Source organism: Herpailurus yagouaroundi, unplaced genomic scaffold, assembly GCF_014898765.1.
Source record: "Herpailurus yagouaroundi ecotype Mexico unplaced genomic scaffold, PumYag 184, whole genome shotgun sequence".
NCBI lineage: Eukaryota > Metazoa > Chordata > Mammalia > Carnivora > Felidae > Herpailurus > Herpailurus yagouaroundi.
In genome coordinates this window covers 30,459,880-30,479,570 of record NW_024412415.1, presented here as the reverse complement: position 1 = coordinate 30,479,570, position 19,691 = coordinate 30,459,880, and the positions used below count along the sequence as shown (strand labels likewise).

The following is a 19,691-nucleotide window of genomic DNA, read 5'->3' as shown; positions in this document are numbered from 1 at the left end:
TGTGTGTGTGTGTGTGTGTGTGTGTGTGTGTGTGTGTGTGTGTGTGTGTAAGTTTATTTATTTTGAGAGAGGGAGAATGTGAGTGGCGGGGCGGGGGCAAAGATAATGGGAGAGGGAGAATCCCAAGCAAGCTTCATGCTGTCAGCTCACCGCCTGATGCGGGGCTCGAAGTGCTGAGCTGAAATCAAGAGTTGGTCCCTGAACCAGTTGAGCCACCAGGCGCCCCAATGATCTATAGATAAATCCTTCTGTAAGCCTAATGGTATATAGGAAATTATAGGGGTGCCTGTGTGGCTCAGTCAGTTGAGTGTCTGACTCTTGATTTCTGCTCAGGTCATAATGGTGGTCATGGGCTCCAGTTCTGTATCAGGCTCGCGCTGAGCGTGGAGCCTGCTTAAGATTCTCTGCCTCTCTGCTCCACTCGAACACTCTCTCTGTCTCTCTCAGATAAAATGTTTTTTCAAAGGGGAAGGGGCCTCTTGATAGGATATATGTGTGTATTATCTGAGGCTGTGCTCCATATTATTAATCCTGTTGAAACTCTCTGGAAAGCTTTGGAAGGAGGTGTATTATTAAATTCTTACTTTTTGTATTTTGATTGTTTTGTTGTTGTTTAAGATCTATCCTCAGGAGAGACACAGCATAAGAGTCCCTGAATCTGGAGAACATTACGAACTGCATCTTTTGCACTACCTTCAAGAAAACCTTGGATCGCGTATTGCTGCTCTGAAAGTGATATAATTTTGACCTGTGTAGAACTCTGGTATACACTGGCTGTTTAACCAAACGAGGAAGTTTAATCAGTAGAAAACACGGAATTGATCAACACATTTTGGTACCTGCCATGTAACATCTACTCCGGAAAGTATAATCGGTGCCGTGCAGGCGTCTACAGCTTGTGGATAGTAATCTAATACCTTAACCATACACACCCAAAATTGAATGACACCTATTTCTAAAGGACCCAGCAATACCATGAGAATCACTGAAGGAAATAAGACATTAGCACCATATATCCATACTACCTTATTTTCACTTCTAATAGCATTATAAACCTCATGGACTTAATTAGTGTATTTTTACAGTATACTTCTGAGTTTGTTAAAATATGATGATATTAGTGATTGGTTTGGTTCAATTCCAGAATCTCTGACTAGTTACAGATTTGATAGCACTTAAATGTAATTGAATAGCTTATGCTTCATTGCTTGGGGTGTATCCAGCATGTTATGAACTAATCACTATTAAACCTATGACTTTTAACCAGTCATTAATGATTTTTCAAGGATAACTTAGTGGCCTCCTAAAGACACTTATTTTGTTTCATTCAAGCTCTGACCAATTTTAGCCAATTTCAACTGTATCTAGTATAAATAGTTCTCTCTGATGATATGACAGAGTGGGCTTTTCCTTTCATACAACGGCAAGTAACTGTACATGTAGCATGGTTTAATTAGTCTTATAATATTGATAATTACAGGCGGAAAAATTTTAAATGGTTAGAGCTTAAATATTTGCAGGCAATTTCTTCTCCTTTAAGAAAAGGAAAAAGTACACCTTACTCTTCAGAAAATTTAGTGGTGCCAGTTTCCATTGGGTATTTCCTTATTGAAAGGTTTCAGAATTTTAGGTGATGGAAGGGAATTGTGGTAGGGTTGGGGATACTAGGGTGTGTAAAATGACAGGGAGAGGAGAAGGGTCTGCTTAACAACTAAGTAGAAGTATAATTTGACCAAAAATACTCATGCAAAAGTTTTGGGAGGGTGAAATTGAAACTCCTAGAATGTTAGTTACAGAAACCAGAATTAAGAAATCACTCTCTTACCAGCGCAGTTACAGACCGATGTTATTCAGGGAGAAAAAGTTACTTAGTTACTTCTCTAATTCTAAGTTTTTGTTATTTTCCTCTTAATTTTGGAAACTACAGATTTAAACTTTCTCTATCCTTTTTAAATTATTTGAGCATAATTTAGGTATTGTGAGCTTAAAGAGGTTTCCAGACAACTTCTTTACCACAAACTGATCCCCAGCCAGCCATGGCTCTCTTTTTCAGTGTTCAAAGCCTCTAAGCAGCTTCTTGAATGGCCATGACATTTCCTGGTTTAGCCCTAGCACTTGACTGTTAAGGGAGCTCATAGGCTTTTCAGGTGCCGATTGGAATCTGTCATCTTAGAGTCTTGGGGTGTTAGATGGGTCACGTTGCCAGCGGCAAAGAAGATACCTATGAGTTTGACCCTTTCTATCACAAGCCTCAGTGTTTGGAAAGTTGTTACCAGCACTTTTAAACAATGCTCCAAAAAAGTTGCTGGTTTTCTTTCTCACCACCACAGAGTAGATTTCTCCCATAGAGAGCACAGCCTCCATCAGGAAGGATGATGACTGTGCGTCAGAGGTGAATTCATCACGGAGGGCCAAGTGGGAGGCGGGGGAGGTCCAGAAATGGCAAGGTGACCTGGTGGCTCTGTCCTTGGGAAGGGGATTGGGTTTTGCTGTTTGTGTATTTATACTGTATCATAGGTACCACACTTTTCCTTATTGTCTGTGTATGTATTGATTTCTTTGTTTATATTTTCCCATGCCAAGGTCTGTTTATATTTTTTTCAATGTTAAATTAAATTGATTTGGGTAATTTTTCTTCCCAAGAAAGTATTTTCCCCCTTGATTTAAGTATATATCTGACTATCGAAGGTGGTTTTTGTTTGTGAACTGGTTGGCCCCCAGGGATCTATCCTTATATAATATGCAAAGTAGAAATGGTATACAGTGGCTTTTAGACATCTACTCATTTGAAACCTCTTGCCCGTTAAAGCTATTTCTTCAAAACGGCGTCTCTCATTTTACCAAAACAAACCTAAAAGAACCTCATGTGCTCTTGAATTCACCAGTGTTTTCCTTTTGCATCTTCCTTCTCCTTTCCTCATATCACAAGGAATGCCTCTGTTATAACCCCCAGTTCATTAAATGCCATTCTCCTTGTGTAAGGGGAAAAAATACAGGGCTGAATTCACTTGCAGAAAGACAGTTTGAGTTTTATTTTAAAAACCGATGAGCAAAACATCCTAGTCCATCCAAGCAATCAGTCGAAATCTCACTGAAACTATTTGTACCCTGTCAATGGGGAACATTTTAAAAGGCAAGAGTATATAAAAGTAGCAACAGTTTTGGTTAAGAACCAAAAAGCAGTAGGTTAAGTATCAAATGGGGCGGCTTTTGCAGGCTTGATAAGTAGGTGCGCTTGAGCAACCATCGGTAGGGGTGGTGGCTTACGTGTTGAGCACGAGGACTCAATCTAAGAATCTTCTGGGATGCTTAGAAAAAGAAATGCAGTCTTGAACCTTACGCTTAGAACTTTAAATTTGGTTGATTTGGGTGGAGACCAGGAATCTGCATTTCTAACCACCTTTCCTAGGTGATTCAAAGTTGTTTGTGGGCTACTTTCACAGACTCTTCTGTAGAGAATGGAATTGGATTAAGAGTATAATAGGTGATTTTTACACTGGACTGATTTACAAAAACCTAAAGCAATAGTCAAGGACAGCCGCTCATCTGTGATCATGACTGGGCCCTTCTCACTCTGAAAGCAGCAGAAAGGTATCGCTAACTATGTCTCCTCTTTGTCTGGAGATTTCGTTTTGGAATGAAGGTTCTTCCCTCAATGCCGTTCCTGGCTCATTTCCAAAGCCTCATACTAGAGGATGGAGTCACAAGGCATGCATTACTTTGTAAAGGAATGAGATACAGATATTGATGCTTCCTTTTTTTACTACTTGTTTTATTCCTTACAGAAGGTGTAGCCCACCTGTCTGTAACATAATTCTCTCTTTAGGTGGAATGATTCCTGTAAGATCTCCCATTTATTATAGAAGCCTAAATTTTTAAGCTGTTGCATCCTTGATATAATCTAATGTTCTCATCTGTTGGAGGAGGAACCGACATAGAGAGAGAAGAGAAAATATACCCATTGCCACGCGGCCGGTGACTGCTCAGCTGGTACTAGACTCCATCCGGATGCCCTGACTCACGGTAGTTAAATGATAGATAGAAAAGGCAAATTTTTAAAGAAGTATTTATTAATATATTCCTATGAAACATTTTAAAGATAACATAAAATGGTTAATTTTTCCATTCTGAAGTAAATGCTAAGCATGCTTATTACTGAAGCAGTACTTCTAATTAGTATATGACATTCTGAAGTTAATTAAAACTGTTAGACTAAATGTGTCTTCCTAGTAGTGAGGAATTTGGGAATTGGGGTGTAGAATAGAGTGCTTGCTTAAGCCTGAGAGCCTAACTTAGAGCTAGTTGAAGTAAGAAAAGAGACATGGCCATATCTAACTGAGATTTTGAGGTGAGTGTCCGCTTCCAGCAGACATGAAGGAATAAAGAAACTTCCCTGACTCCCACTTTCCCAACTCTCCCCAGCCTCACCTATCCGTCTTGCAGCCTAAAATATGGAAACGTTAGTGCAAGGTGCCAGTTCCTGCTTCTCTTATTTCGTCAAGAGACGGTTCTAGGTAATCATTTCAGAAGTCCCTCACAGAGAGAAAAAGGAATATTTGTATGTTTGTTTCTGGATAACCCAAATACAAATTTATGTTGTATTCAGCACAATTGGAGTTCAGGTCTTTAATTTTAGAATATAAAGTGCCTGCTGTTTTAAGCATTGACTTGTATAAAAAGAATTGCATGTCTCACTCCAGTAAGTTTATGGGTTTTCTCATTTTCAGCTACATGGCTTTTAATCATGTAAAGTGAAACATTAGTTTTGTTGCATTTTATTACAGGTTCTTTGTTGCAATAAAGATGCTGCTAAATTACTTGATGTAAATGTTCCTTCCCCCCCCCCCCATTCCCTATTTGTACAATCTTGACTTGATTAGTGGCAAGTGTGGAGTGATTAATACACGTGTCCAAGGTCATGTGCTTGCAATGGAGAAAGGAAGACTGCAAGGTGATTACATGGGGTTTCTAGTACAAACCCTAGCCAAAAATGCATCCAAACCCACACGGAGGTGTGCCGAGAACTGCTTTGTGCCTGCCAGTGGTGCCCAGCGACCAGCACTTTCTACTGCAGGGGTAGGGTAGGTGGTGCCTGGAGCCAGTGCCCTTCCTGAACAGCTGGGATTTTCTTAGGGATGCCACTTGGAGTTGATAGTGGTCTCTGCATGCTCCCTGGAAAATTTTTCGGGAGTTCAGTGTAATACTTTCTTCAGAGGTTTCTTTGACGATTCTCGGGTCTGTTGAAACTGTACTGGAGAAAAGATGAACTCCTCTGAAATTAGTAAATTTGGGGTTTGTCTGATAATCCTTCCAGAACAGACGCTTAACCTGGATTCTCTAATCCTCTGAGGTGGTATGCAAAATATTGCATGAATGAGAGGAAGTGCATTCTGGGGAGAAAGGCTTTGGCTTTATCACATTCCCAAAGGGAGGGTGATCCCCGCCCCAAAAGAACCCCTGCTGTGTTATGTATTAGGTTCATAAACTTTTAATTTTTTAAAATTTCCTATGTTTTAAAAATGTTTAGTTTATTTTTGAGAGAGAGAGAGAGAGTAGGCAAGTTGGGGAGGGACAGAGAGAATCCGAAGCAGGCTCCAGGCTCTGAGCTGTCAGCATAGAGCCCCATGTGGGGGCTCAAACCCATGAACCGTGAGATCATGTCCTGAGCCGAAGTTGGACACTTAACTGACTGAGCCACCCAGTCGCCCCTTTATTATTTTTTTAATGCCCCCTTTGTTCATTTTCTTAAGTAAACTGTACCCCCAACGTGAGGGTCGAAGTCATGACCCCAAGATCAAGAGTTGTGTGCTCTACCAACTGAGCCAGCCAGGAGCCCCGGGGTCTTAAACTTTTAATTTGTATACAAAAATTATTAGAAATAAAGATGATCTTTAAGCAGGGTAATGCTACAGACCGTGCTTCCTAACCTTTTTACCTCGTCACAGACACACACACACACACACACACACACACACACACACAAAGGGATTTGTATGATCCTGAGGTAAACTGGGGTACACTGGGTTAACTAACCTGTTGAGGCTGCTTGCAGCGGGAAGTAACCAGCCAGGCCCACCAAGGCTCTAAAGCATACATACAATCCCATTTATGGCACGCTTTTATAGACTACCTTGGTCTCTCTCTTTTTTTCCTGAGTTTATTTTTTTCGTAATCTCCACCCAAATTGGGCCTTGAACTCCCAACTCTGAGATCAAGAGTCATGCTCTTTTGTCTCAGCCAGCCAGGCACCCCTACCTTGCTCTATTTAGCCTGGATCTATTGCCAATAGAAATCAGCTTTCTAGGAGCGCCTGGGTGCTTCTGTCAGTTAAGCGTCCAACTCTTGATCTCAGCTCAGGTCATGATCTTACAGTCCAAAGGTTCAAGCCCTGCACTGAGCTCTATGCTGGGTGCTGACAGCAGAGCCTGCTTAAGATCCTCTATCCCCCTTCTCTCTGCCCATCCCCTGCTCTCTCTCTCTCTCTCCCTCTCTCTCTCTCTCAAATAAGCTTTAAATTTTTTAATAAAAAATAATCAGCTCTCTAGGGATTCTTGGATGGCTCAGTTGGTTGACTCTTGATTTCGGCTCACGTCATGATCTCAGGGTTTGTGGGTTCAAGCCCTGCGTTGGGCATGGAGCTTGCTTCGGAGTCTCTCTGTCCCTCCCTTGCTTGCTGGTTCTCTCTCTCTCTCTCTCTCTCAAATAAACAAACAAACAAACAAACTTTTAAAAAGTCAGCTTTCTGGGGGCACCTGGGTGGCTCAGTCAGTTGAGGGTCCAACTTCAGCTCAGGTCATGGTGTCCCAGTTCGTGGGTTCAAGCCCCACATGGGGCTCTGTGCTGACAGCTCAGTGCTTGGAGCCTGCTTCCAATTCTGTTTCCCTCTCTCTCTGCCCCTTCTCTGCTCACACCCTGTCTCTCTCTGCCTCTCAAAAATAAATAAACATAAATTTTTTTTTTTCCAAATCAGCTTTGTTGGGTGCCTGGCTGGCTCAGTTGGTAGAGCATGTGATTCCTGATCTCGGGGTTGTTAGTTCGAGCCCCATTTGAATGTAGAGATTACTTAAAATATTTTTTAAAAATTAAAATTAAAAAAAAATCTGCTTTCAACCTGGCCATAAGCATCCTGCAGATACTGTGTTGGAAGTGCAGACCTCCCAGTGGCTGTAGGGCTTCAGGGCTCCAGAGTCCTATCCGGGCAAGTGCTATGGCCCTGAAGCCTTTGGACTTCCCTTTGGCCTAACCTCACCCACTCAGTGATTATGGGGAAACAATGATTGATCCCATGGTGCTTTCGAGGGAAACAGAATTGAAACAACTGCAGTATGAGAATCTCATGGTTGTAATTTTATTTTGGGCTTGGAGTGGTTCGAGGAATTACCAGGATTTAAACGTTTATTGGCCTAGCTCTGCCCATAGCTCTGGTGCCCTGGCCTTGCCACTCTGGAAGAGGTTGAGGTCCCGTTGAAATGGCTTAGATGGGATTCAGCTCTGGCTCAGCTGAGTTGTTGAATCTGCTGTGTGTGCTCCTTACTGAAAGATGCTTTCTCTAAATTGGCTCCCAAACTTGAGTCCTTGAAATACAGAGTTTGGGGAAACAATTAACCAGTCCCAGAACTCTACACACACACTCCGACCCTTCCCCCTCACCCACCCCCACCCCCACCCCACCCTGGGCAGTCCTCACTGGAAAAGCATCCCGCAGAAATGGCATAGATTAGTTTAACATTCCATTCACAGATGAGAATTCTCTGCAGGAAGGTCCTCTGGCCAGGTAGGTTCTGGAAAGCACACTGCTCTTCTGTAGAAGGAACTCTCCATGTTGGCTGGGTCTCTGGGGGTGTATGTGGTCATCGTTGCATCCCTAAGCATGCATGTAAATGCTACTGCATGTGATGCAGTTGGGAGCTTTGGGATGTGTGGCCCTGCCAGTTAATTGCTTTGCATTGTCTCCACTGTCCTTTCCTCCTCATTCCTATTGCTGCCCTTCCTACCTCAGTCAAGGACCTGTAAGGTCATGGTGAGTAACTGTAGCAGCTCTCTAGCCTGAGTTGGAGGAGAAGATTAGGAATTCCAAGTGACTTCAAAGAAGCTGCTCTCAACTTTCATTCAGCGAATATTTAGTAACGATCAAGTGCCAGGCCTTTGATGGGCCAGGAGAAAACAAAGATAGAAGAGGAACAGCCCTTGTCCTCCAGGTTCTCAGGACCAACTCACCCCACCCCCCACCTCCACCAACCCCCTCACTAGCACACCCAGCAGGACACTTGCCACTTTCGTAAATGTACTTTATATTCTCACCTTGCTGCTCCAGGCCCTAATCCAATCCAAGGCCCCGTGTCACCTGACCTTTCCTCACTTTCCCCCACCTGGGATCTTTGGTCCCCACAAGCCTCCTGAGGCGTTCCTCTTCCAGTTAGTAGAACATATACTTTGAAGTCAGGCCCAGGTTCCTCTAGGCACCCTACAGAGCTTATGGGAATGTCCTCACCCAAAGATAAGTGGGTTGGCAAAATGATACCTGCATTGGCTTTGGAGCCTGGCTTCAACCTTTGCTACTTGCTAGCTTTGTGGGCTTGGGCACGTTTACATAACATCCTGACCCTCAGTTTCCTAAAGTAGGAAATCGGAATAATAACAGAACCCTCCTCAACAGATGGTTGTGAGGATTAACTCTGTTTGCTGTGAAGAACTTGGTGCCTGGCATATGCAACAGAAGTGCCCAATAAGGTCATCTCCGATTTAGCACTTAATTTTACACCGTACTTTTGGCCACTCATTCTGTTTCTCCAGTTAGATTACACATGCTGAGAGTAGGCACTGTATTGCATTTGGCAAATTCTGGACCGGCTTATTAGAAACTTTAAACAATTTTCAAATGAATATTTTGATGGTGCTTCTTAGGTTCCCAAGTACCTATCTACCAATTCACTAATAGGGCTGCCAAAAAACAGCCCAAATTCTCCCTAAGTTTTTAGGACCCTTTCTTTGTTTTGAATCATTTTTAAAAAAATGTTTATTGATTTATTTATTTTGAGGGGGGTAGGGACAGCGAGAGAGGGAGAGAGAGAATCCCAAGCAGGCTCTGTGATGTCAGCACAGAGCCCGACGCGGGGCTGGAACTCACGAACTGGGAGATCATGACCTGAGCCTAAATCAAGAGTCAGACATGAGTGAGCCACCCAGGTGCCCCAGGACCTTTTCTTCGAAATGTCACTGGAATTTTTATTCTCTGTCCCCCATTGGAGGAGTGGTGCCTCTTAGCCCTGGTGGCTATCACAATTGCCTGGGGAGTTTTAACAATGTTGATGTCTTAGTCCCTCCTATGATCAATTACATCAACATGGAAGGCAGTGAAGAGACCTGCCATCTTTTAATTTTTCTCATAAGCTCTCTAGGTGATCCTAATATGCAACCAAAGTAAAGCACCTTTGAGGTAGAGCATTGGAAGATTGTGATCATGGAATGTTAGCACCAGAACAGATTCTTAGGAAACATCTCATCTACTGCTGACTTTGCAGATGAGAAGCTGACACCCAGAGCCAGGAAGTGATTATACTTCACCATCCCAGTGGCTCAGAGTCCATACTTGAGCCCAGATCTTCTAGCATTGTCTTCGTTCAGTGTTCTCCCAAACCAGGGCTCAACAGAGGAATTTGCCAAACTGAGAAGGCTGAGGGGGCCGCCATAATGGCCCTGACAGAAGTGGAGGGAGTAGAGGAGACCCCAGGGTTCCAGGCCCTCCAGCCATTACTTAATCCAGAGCAGTTTAGCTGTTTACTTACCTGTGACTGGGGAAATGTATTCTGCAGCTTAAAAGAAGAGGTACAAAATTAGAGACCCCTCCCATCATTTTACATATGGGGAACCCAAGTCCCAGAGAAGATTGCAAAGCTGTACAAGCTGTCAAGTGGCAGAGCTGACAACAGTCAGGCTGATTAGACTCCCTGATCTACAAGCAAGTAAGGTGACTCCTTCAAAGGCACAAAACCAGTTGGTAGCTGAACAGAGAACTGGAATGCGGTCTCTAGGACTCCTACTAAATTTCCTAAAATCTAAGATATTACCATCTGTAAGATCCTGATATCAGAAATATAAAAATGTGAATAGAAATGTATTTTAAATCAAGGAAATATGGTGTTTGCCTGAAATCTGAGCTCCTTCAGGGACTGAGCTCATGCTGAGAAAGCATGTCCTGGGTGGATCTTGGATATAAATCTCCTTGAACTTGCCCAGAGAAAAAAGGAGGAGCATGGGAAAGACTAGAGAATTTGGAACCTGATAGACTTGGGGTCAAGTCCAACAGTCATGATTTTGAGTAAACCCTTTGCTTCTCTAATCTTGGGCAAAGTGAGGTTCTAATACCTCCTTCACAGAGTCGTAGTGAGGCCAAAGTACCGAATGCAGACCTGGCATGCGACTGGGGCCTGGAGGTGGCTGATGAAGCTAATGTTGGCACTCCTGCCATTGGTCTAACCCCACTCCTCCAAAGAATGCAAGGCTGCAAGTGGGAGCAGTCCACTCTCCAGGACCTGAATTGTCCGGCCCGAGCTCTGGGGAGGAGGTAGATGCTGGGTGGGGAGAGGAACATGACTCAGCCCCAGGGATCTTGGGAGAACAGCAATTTCTGGGATGTGATCAAGGAGGGTGGGTACAGAAGTCTGCCATGGGGGTGAGTAGACTCTGCCTGGGGCTCAGACATTTCCCACCTGCCTGACCCAAGGGCTGATTTTCCAATATTGCACATGGTTAGGATGAAGTTATCATTAACTGTAAGGCCCTTGTAGGAATAACACGTTTTGCCTATGAGCAGAGAACACATTGCCTTCTGAGAACCAACTGCTACCATTTGTAATTTGTAAGAGCACTTACAGAATATTTCCTCATGACAGTGTCTTGTTCCATTTGATCTCCACAATGAGTTAGGAGACATCAGTTAGATATTAGTATTATTCCCCACTGTGGCTGCCTCACCCTACTCCCCAGAGAAAGAAATTAGAGCTCAGTGAGGTTGTATGTCTTTCCCAAGGTCATGGTGCAGAAGTGGAATGCTAATTCTGGCTCTACTCATCCATTAGCAAGCAACATGAATTGAACAGCTGCCATGGGCATGGCTCATGCTGAGGGATCCAGGGATCTGAGGATGTTCGGAGGAGCCAGACAACGTTCTCTACTCTCCAAAGATTTCAATCCAGGTGTGGAGATGGACTGTAAACAAAAAAGGGTAAGCGCAAAGAGAAATATATCGAGTGCTGTGTGAGCTCCACGGAGGCACACACAGCAGGACAGCAGTTAGGAGTGAGGGCTTTGACCTGTCCTGACTCCCACTGAATCACCTCCCGCTGTGTGATCTTGAGCAAGTTTCTTAAACTCTCTGTGCTTCAGCTTCCTCTTTCAGAACATAGGACTGATGATGGTACTACTTGATGGAGCTGCTATAACTCTGCTATAAGAAAATGCATGCCAACCTGCTAGTATCTCTGGTACACAGCCCTCAACAAACACAAACTATTAATTTTTCTGGGCAAAGAAGAAAAAGGTGGTCAGGGAAGGCTGCACAAAGGAGGCAGCATTTGGATTAAGTTTTATTTATTTTTTAAAGTTTATTTATTTATTTTCAGAGAGAGAGAGAGAGAGAGAGAGAGAGTGCACCAGGGAGAGGGGCAGAGAGGGAGAGAGAGTCCCAAGCAGGCTCCATGTTCAGTGCACAGAGCCTGACACAGGGCTCGATCCCGTGATCCCAGTATCATGACCTGAGCCGAAATTGAGAGTCAGATGCTAAACCAACTGAGCCACCCAGGTGCCCCTGGATTAAGTTTTAAGGATAACTTTCCCCAAGTGGGAGGAAGTCATTCCAAGCAAAGAAAATGCTTTACTCACAGGCACAAAGGGATAAAGCAGGGGCTGGGAGAGATAGCTGGCTCACTGGGAGCCGGGAGCCTGCATGTGGGGGCAATGAAAGGAACAGACTCTAAGGCTGGGGGTGGATAGTGAAGAGACTTTAATAACAAGTACTCAGGGGGCTCTGCCTCTGCCCTTAGCTTTCCTGCTTGCTGCACTTCAACAGGCTGTCTATTTGAGAGACCACAGGAGAGGGCGGGTCTTTGGGTACATGCTTTGATGGGGAAAGTGAGGAGGAAAAAGGCCACTGGGTAGGACAAGCCTGTGGGGAGGGCCCTGACCCTCAGAGGCTGTGGGTGGACACAGTCTCCAGTAATAGGGGGTACAGCTTCCAAAGAGGGGTAGATGGGTGCCTGGCTGGCTCAGTCAGTTAAGCGTCCAACTTCGGCTCAGGTCATGATGGGGCGCTTGGTGGGTTCAAGCTCCAAGTCAGCCTTTGAGCTGACAGCTCAGAGCCTGGAACCTGCTTCAGAATCTCTGTCTCCCTCTCTCTCTCTCTCTCTGCCCCTCCCCTATTTGTGCACTCTCTCTCTCTCTCTCAAAAATGAATAAACATTAATAAAAAAACAAAAGCGGGATGGGGGAGGTGGACAAGGTGAGCTGTATCACCTACCTCTCAGTTCTGATGAAGGCAGTGTGCCCATCCTGCCAAGGTCAGTGTGTCCAGCTACAACAGGGCATCCAGAACCCGTGGAAGAGAGCAAGTCTTAGCCCATTACGCCAGATGTGCAGGGGTCCTCCTAAAGGGGTACCAGAAAGGAGCCATCCGAATCTCAGACTCGCCGGGGCGGGCTGACCTTGCACAGTGGAGCAGTGGCTGCAGACAGGAACTAGCTGCTGGGCGCAGCAGGGCAGTGATGGGAATGGGGCAATGGATCAGTGTCTGCCTGGAGAGCTGAGAGGGAAGGCAGGTTCTGACTGAACCATACAGACATTTGTGTCACTTTTTTTTTTTTTTTAGGTTTACTTTTATCCCAATTTCACAGGCACATGGCTTTACAGAGTCAATTTCTAAAACAAATCTCTAAATAAAATGTATATAACGTTACTGATTATTTTCAGTTTTCATACATTGTTCAGTGGCATTCCACGATGAAAGCTTAGAATTTACCTGTTTTCCTTCCCATTTTCACCAAACACACACATTTCCCATCCCCCTCATCTTTTCAATATAATTCTTTTTTATTATTATTATTTTCCATTTTTCATTTATATTTGAGACAGAGAGAGAGAGAGAGAGAGAGAGAAAGAGAGAGAGAGAGAAAATGTGTGAGTGAGGGAGGGGCAGAGAGAGACAGAGACAGAATCCAAAGCAGGCTCCAGGCTCCAAGCTGTCAGCACAGAGCTTTCACGGGGCTGAACCCACAAACTGTGAGATCATGACCTGAGCCGAAGTTGGCCGCTTAACCAACTGAGTCACTCAGGCGCCCCAGTTCTTTTTTTTTTTTTAATGTTTATTTATTTATTTTGAGAGCGAGAGAGCACGTGTGCACACATGTGCATGAGCTGGGGAGGGGCAGAGAGAGAAGGAGAGAGAAAATCCCAAGCAGGCTCTACTCTGTCAGCACAGAGCCTGATGCAGGGCTTGATCTCACCAATTGTGAGATCATGACCTGAGCTAAAATCAAGAGTGGAATGCTTAACCAACTGAGCCACCCAGGTGTCCCTCAATATAGTTCTATTGCAATTTCACTTAAACCAATATCAGTGCTTATGTTATTGTAACTACGTAAATGTATTCAGACATGAGTCATGTAATAAACTTTGAGTCATTTTCATTCATGCAGAACTTGGTTTTACCTTGCTAATTATGATCTCTTTTTAAATATATGTATTTATTACTAATTCAGTCCTTCAAACTTGTCAACCTTTCCATTGATTTTTCTGTTTTGTTTAATTGCTCGTATTTTCACTGTGTTTCTGCAATATATTTTCATTGCCAATATACAACATTTCAGCTATTTAATGAGTTAAACAGGTTTTGATTGGCTAGTCTGAGAACACAGCCTTCATTTGTGGCATCAATTCTTTAAGGAAATGTGTTCTGATTTCCAGGCAATTGTTTTATAAAGGTACTGTGGGCATGACCACCTGTGTAATGCCAGTTTCTGCCCTCAGGGAGCTTCCAGTGTCATCTGGGACACAAGACTGAGACAAACTGATTTACACAATTAATTTACATAATTAAACTTCATTTGCATAATGAAATCCCTGTCCGAGGCAGAAATAATCCAGTGCCTATTGAGTGATACAGATGAATGGGTAAGAAAGATCTGGATGATCTATCTTGAAGGAACTGGCACTTGAGTTTTTAAGAAACTGTATATATGTTTTTTTAGTTTTTTTTAATGTTTGTTTATTTTTGAGAGACAGAGTTATATTTTGAGAGACAGAGTGTGAGCGGGGGAGGGGCAGAGAGAGAGGGAGACAGAATCCAAAGCAGGCTCCAGCCTCTGAGCTGTCAGCACAGAGCCCGATGCGGGGCTCGAACCCACGAACCTGAAGTCGGACATTCAACCGACTGAGCCACCCAGGCGCCCCAGGAACTGTATATATTTTTTCCATCATGATGAAATATACACAACAAAATTTACCACGTAGCCATTTTTCAGTGGCCACCACAGTGGCACTAAGTACATTCGCACTGTTGTGCAACCATCACCACTGTTTATCTCCAGAACTTCTTCCTCATCATCCCAAACTGAAGATTTTATTTTTCTCTTCTAAGTTACATTTAATATTTCTGGTTGCAAAAATAAAATGTGTTCAGTGCCGACAACTTGTTTAAAACATAGAAAAGCACCAAGACGAGAATAAAAATATCCTATAATTCTATAAATCGGTTAGCGATTTTGTGGTGAGGGGTGGAAAGGCATCTCAGGTGGAGGGGCGAGACATCCCATGGGCTCAGAGGGTTTGAGCAGAGATGTAGTAGGGGAGATAGTTTTGAATATGAAGGGTGAAGATATTGTAAACATATTTAACTTTTGCATCTTCCTTTAAAGGGGCTGAATGGGGGAGGGAGGCAGTGAGTGGTTCTAACAGTGAACCCAAGCCAGTAAGATCCCCGCAGCTGTTCTGGTTATCCAGGACTATATAACAAGCCACCCCAAACTTAGTGGCATAAAACAATGACCATTTGTTATTATTACTATCTCTCACGGTGCTGGGGATTGACTGGTCTCAGGGTCTCCTATGTGGTCGTAGTCAGATAGGGGCTGGGGCTGGACACGGGGAAGGTTTCCTCACTTACCCATTTGGCTCCTTGGGTGCAAGAGCTGAGGCTACCGTAGCGTCTCTTTGTCCGTGTTGTCTTCCCACGTGGTTTCTCCAACATGGCAGCTTCAAGTGGCCAGACTTCTGACAGGGTAGCTCAGGGCTCTCTGACGCATGTGCCTGAGAGTAAAGCCGGGTGGGACTTGAGTCTTCTTTTATGACTAACCTCAGAAGCCAAGCAGTATCACCTCCATCACATCCTATCCTTTAGAGCTGAGGGCCTAAGGCCGGCCTGTATTCAAAGGGAGGGCAAGTAGACAGTACTCCTCGAAGGGAGGAGTGCCAGAGAACTTCTACATATATTTTTTTAAATTTTTAAAAACGTTTATTTATTTTTGAGACAGAGAGAGACAGAGCATGAACGGGGGAGGGTCAGAGAGAGGGAGACACAGAATGCGAAACAGGATCCAGGCTCTGAGCGGTCAGCACAGAGCCCGACGTGGGACTCGAACTCACGAACCATGAGATCATGACCTAAACTGACCGAGCCACTCACGCACCCCGACGAGTAACTTTATCATTCACTTTAAAAACATTAATTGGGATCTTACTATATGCTGTGCACTGTGCTAGATGCCAGGAAAAAGTGAGCAAGATACGTGTGGTTACTGCTGCAAGGAGTTTACTGTCTTGCAGGTCAGCCAGACAGTTCAATAAAGAATGTTATAATAAGGTGGGTTAGGTGCTCTGCTGGAAGTGCCAGCTCACAAAATAGTTTCTCCAGTTCTGATCTCTCTGCTCAGATGAAAATGGCATTGCTGGTGATTTGATATTTTCACCTGGATGCCATGTAGGCACCTCCCCCTCAGCATGTTAATTTGAGAGTCCCACGCCACTGCCCGGCTCTTCCCTGTGTCGTCTTTGATAGCATCCCACCCACCTGGTCAAACCAATAGAAACCGCAGACCTCGGTGGAGCCTATGCCAGGTCTCTCAGCCTCTACGTTGGCTGGTCTCCAAGTTGTTACTTCCATCTTAGAATTTCTCACAGAAGTTATTTTAAGAAAATAATAAATTATAGGGACAACTAGGTGGCTCAGTCGGTTGAGCTTCTGACTCTTGATTTAGGTCCAGGTCATGGCCTTGTGGTTCTGTGGGCTTGAGCCCTACGTCAGGCTCTGTGCTGATGGTACAGAGCCTTCTTGGGATTCTCCTCTCTCTCTCTCTGCCCCTCCCCTGCTCTCTCTCTCTCTCACAAAATAAATAAACTTAAAAATATGTAACAGTATATGGTGAATTGAAGGCACTTTTAACACATTTAATTGATGATTTTTTTAAAAAGATTTTATTTTGGGAGGGTGCGCCTGCGTGGCTCAGTTGGTTAAGCACCCGACTTAGGCTCAGGTCATGATCTCATGGTTCATGGGTTCGAGGCCCACATCAGGCTCTGTGCTGACAGCTCAGAGCCTGGAGCCTGCTTCTAATTCTGTGTCTCTCTCTTTGCCCCTCCCCTGCTCACACTCTGTCTGTCTGACCCTCTCTCTCATAAAGATAAATAAACATTAAAAAATTTTTAAAAGATCTTATTTTTTAAGTAATCTCCACATCCCATGTGGGGCTGAATCTCACAATCCTGAGATCAAGAGTCACATGCTCTACCCACTAAGCCAGCCAGGTGCCCCTAAATTGATGATTTTTTTTTTTTTTTTGAGAGAGAGAGAGAGCAAGAGTAAGAGTTGGGGAGGGGCAGAGGAAAAGGGAGAGATATGAGGTAACTCTAATACTCCCTGTACCCCTTCACAGCCTATATATCACACAGTATTAGAGTTACCTGCCTACTTGTCTGTCTCCCTCACTAGACCAAGCACCATGCAGGCAAGAACCATCTTGTTCACCATTATGCCCCTAGTGTCCAGAGCAGGGTCTGACCCATCGGGGTCATCCATGGATATCTGTGCCGCTAATGATTGCATCTGCCATTTCCTGTGCTCTTATACCACTGGGCCTCTTCCCCCACCATCAGTTCTATCCTCCTTAAATTGTCAAGACCCGGGTCAAACGTTTATAACAATCAATAGTTCCGTGAAGCCTCCTTCCTCACCCCCACCCCCTTAGACACACACCACTGTCCTTCCTTCTCTTGTTCCCATTCTCCCTGCCACCCCATGCCACTTAGGACACTACCCTCCCTGTGGGCAGTGACTTGTATCTTTTTTATCTTGACCCCTGGTACCTACACACAGTGCCAGAGATACTGGTCCAGCTGCTTAGAATTCAGCAGGGAATCTAGCAGACAAAAATCCCTGTCCTCATGAAGCCCTCATTCTGTTGAGTAGACAGACTATAAATAAAATAAGTAAAATGTAGAGCATGTTAGAAAGAAGGGGGATAGGGAGAGGGAGCACGTTGTGAGGAAGGAGGGATCGGGAGGCAGAGTTCCACACTGAACTAGGCGGGCAAAGGTCTAGAGGCTGGAGGGAGGGAACTGGCCACCACAGCCCTTCTCATCACAGGAAGGACTTTGGCTTTTGCTCTGAGATGGAAGGTACTGGTGGGTTTTGAGCAGAGAAGTGACATGATCTTGTGCACACTGTAACAGGATGCCTCTTGCTGTATTGGGAAAAGACGGAAGAGGTACAAGGACAGAAAAAAGGAGACCTAAGGTGGGGTGACAATCCAGATGAGAGCTGATGGAGCTTGGATCCTGTGGTAGGGGAAGGATGGAGCTGCTAGGACCTCAGACAAGGAGACTGTGGGAGGCACAAGTTTGACAGGGAAGGTCAAGGCTCAGTTGTGCATGTTAAATTTAGATGCCTATTAGACATCCAATGGGAATATTGAGCAGGTGGCAGGATATGAGTCTGGAGTTCTAGGGAGAGGGTCCAGGCTGGAAGTATATATTCGGGCATCTTTAGCATAAAGATAGATGTCATTTAAGCTCTTTTCCTCCCTGGCTGCCTGAAGCTTGGCCACCATCATGATTGACATGATAACTATCCAGACCAGGAATTTCAGCAGAAACAAATGGTCATCGATATTCTTCACGCTGGAAAGGCAGCAGTACCGTACTAAGACAGAAATTTGGGGAAAACTACCCAGAATGTATAAGACCACACCAGATGGCATCTTTGTAATGATTTATGGTTCACTGGATGATGCAAAGAAAAAGGAACCCAAACATAGACTTGTAAGACATGGCCTGTAGGAGAAGATAAAGACCTCAAGAACACACAAAAGGAATGCAAGAACGGAACGAAGAAAGTCAGGGGGACTGCAGATCCATGTTGGTACTGGTGAAAAGTGAGCTGGAGATTGGACAACAGAAGGAGTAAACATTCTGCAGTGACTTTCTCTGTGGTGATGGTGCAGATTTTTCATGAAAGAATAAACTAAGAACTTAAAAAAAAAAAAAAAAAGATGTCTTTTAAAGCCTTGATGACCAGATGAGATCACTAAAAAAGAAAGCAGGGGTGCTCACGTAAGTCAAATGCTGCCGATGGGCCTGACAAGAAATGAATACATGCCAGGGCCTGTTAGATCTGCAAAGTACAGGCCATAATTAAAGGTAACTTGCAACAAATGGGTAAGGCACCTAGCAGGTACAGAGATGAAATGGCTCTAAGTCATGGGAACACTGGACACCTAAGGAATGAAAAACCATGGCATCTTGGGGCGCCTTGGTGGCTCAGTCGGTTAAGGGTCTGACTCTTGATTTCAGCTGATTTCAGCTCAGGTCAGGATCGCACTATTCATAAGATCAAGCCCCGCATCGGGTTCTATGCTGACAGAGCAGAGCCTGCTTAGAATTCTCTCTCTCTCTGCCCCTCTCCCCACTCATGCTTGCTGCCCTCTCTCTCTTTCAAAATAAATAAATAAACTTAAAAAGAATCATGGCATCTTGGACTTGGAAGGGACCTTTAAATAGATCATTTAATCTGGACTCCTCCCCTACCCTAGCCCTGATAATTGAATCCCCGGCTTTGGAACAAGAAATATTTGTGGGATACTGAGGCAACCCGTGTGGCCAGGTCAGGGAAGGCACCATTGAAGAATGAGTAGAAAATGACGCTCCTGAGTCTGAAAGCTCCCTAGCCTCGTGTCCTTAGGCAAGTCACTTCACCTCCTCTATCTTCAGTTTCCCTGTTTGTAAAATGGGAGCAAAACCTTCTTGTCCCTCCCAGGGGTGTAGAGAGGTCTAAATGTGCGAGTGCTTGGGGTAGAGTATGCTCTTCCTAGCTTGATAATTGCAAGAGCAAGAGAAGGAGGCCAAGAGAAGTCTCCCGCTTGGAATGGCCATGCGAATGAGGATGAGGAGGGAACTGTCCTGTCCTCAGTGCATCTCCTGGTGCAGCCTGTGGAGAAGCTAACAAGATTCAGGCCAGGATCTGGGCTGGAAATGGACTGGGCTCAGGTGGCAAGATGGGCCTGCGGGACGGACAGAGACCTTGACTCTGCCTCCACTGAGCCTGGAACCGAGTTGGAGGAGACCCTGAGGCAGCGGCAGGGAAAAGAAACGGAGACACCGAGGCAGAAAGAGACTCAGAGACAGGGAGACCAAGAGACAAACAGACCCAG

The 19,691-nt window shown here is 44.6% G+C and overlaps 1 protein-coding gene across 3 annotated transcripts in view; it reads left to right on the top strand.

The window, feature by feature from the left end:
* The window catches only part of DPP8 (dipeptidyl peptidase 8), a 69,932-nt gene extending 65,115 nt beyond the window's left edge, over positions 1 to 4,817 (top strand). For all 3 annotated transcript variants that reach the window (XM_040493001.1, XM_040493003.1, XM_040493002.1), the window contains one exon: positions 619 to 4,817. In XM_040493001.1, coding sequence (XP_040348935.1) covers positions 619 to 741 — 123 coding nt within the window. In that variant the 3' untranslated portion in view covers positions 742 to 4,817. The remainder of the gene's footprint in view (positions 1 to 618) is intronic.
* The last annotated feature ends 14,874 nt before the right edge of the window (positions 4,818 to 19,691 follow it).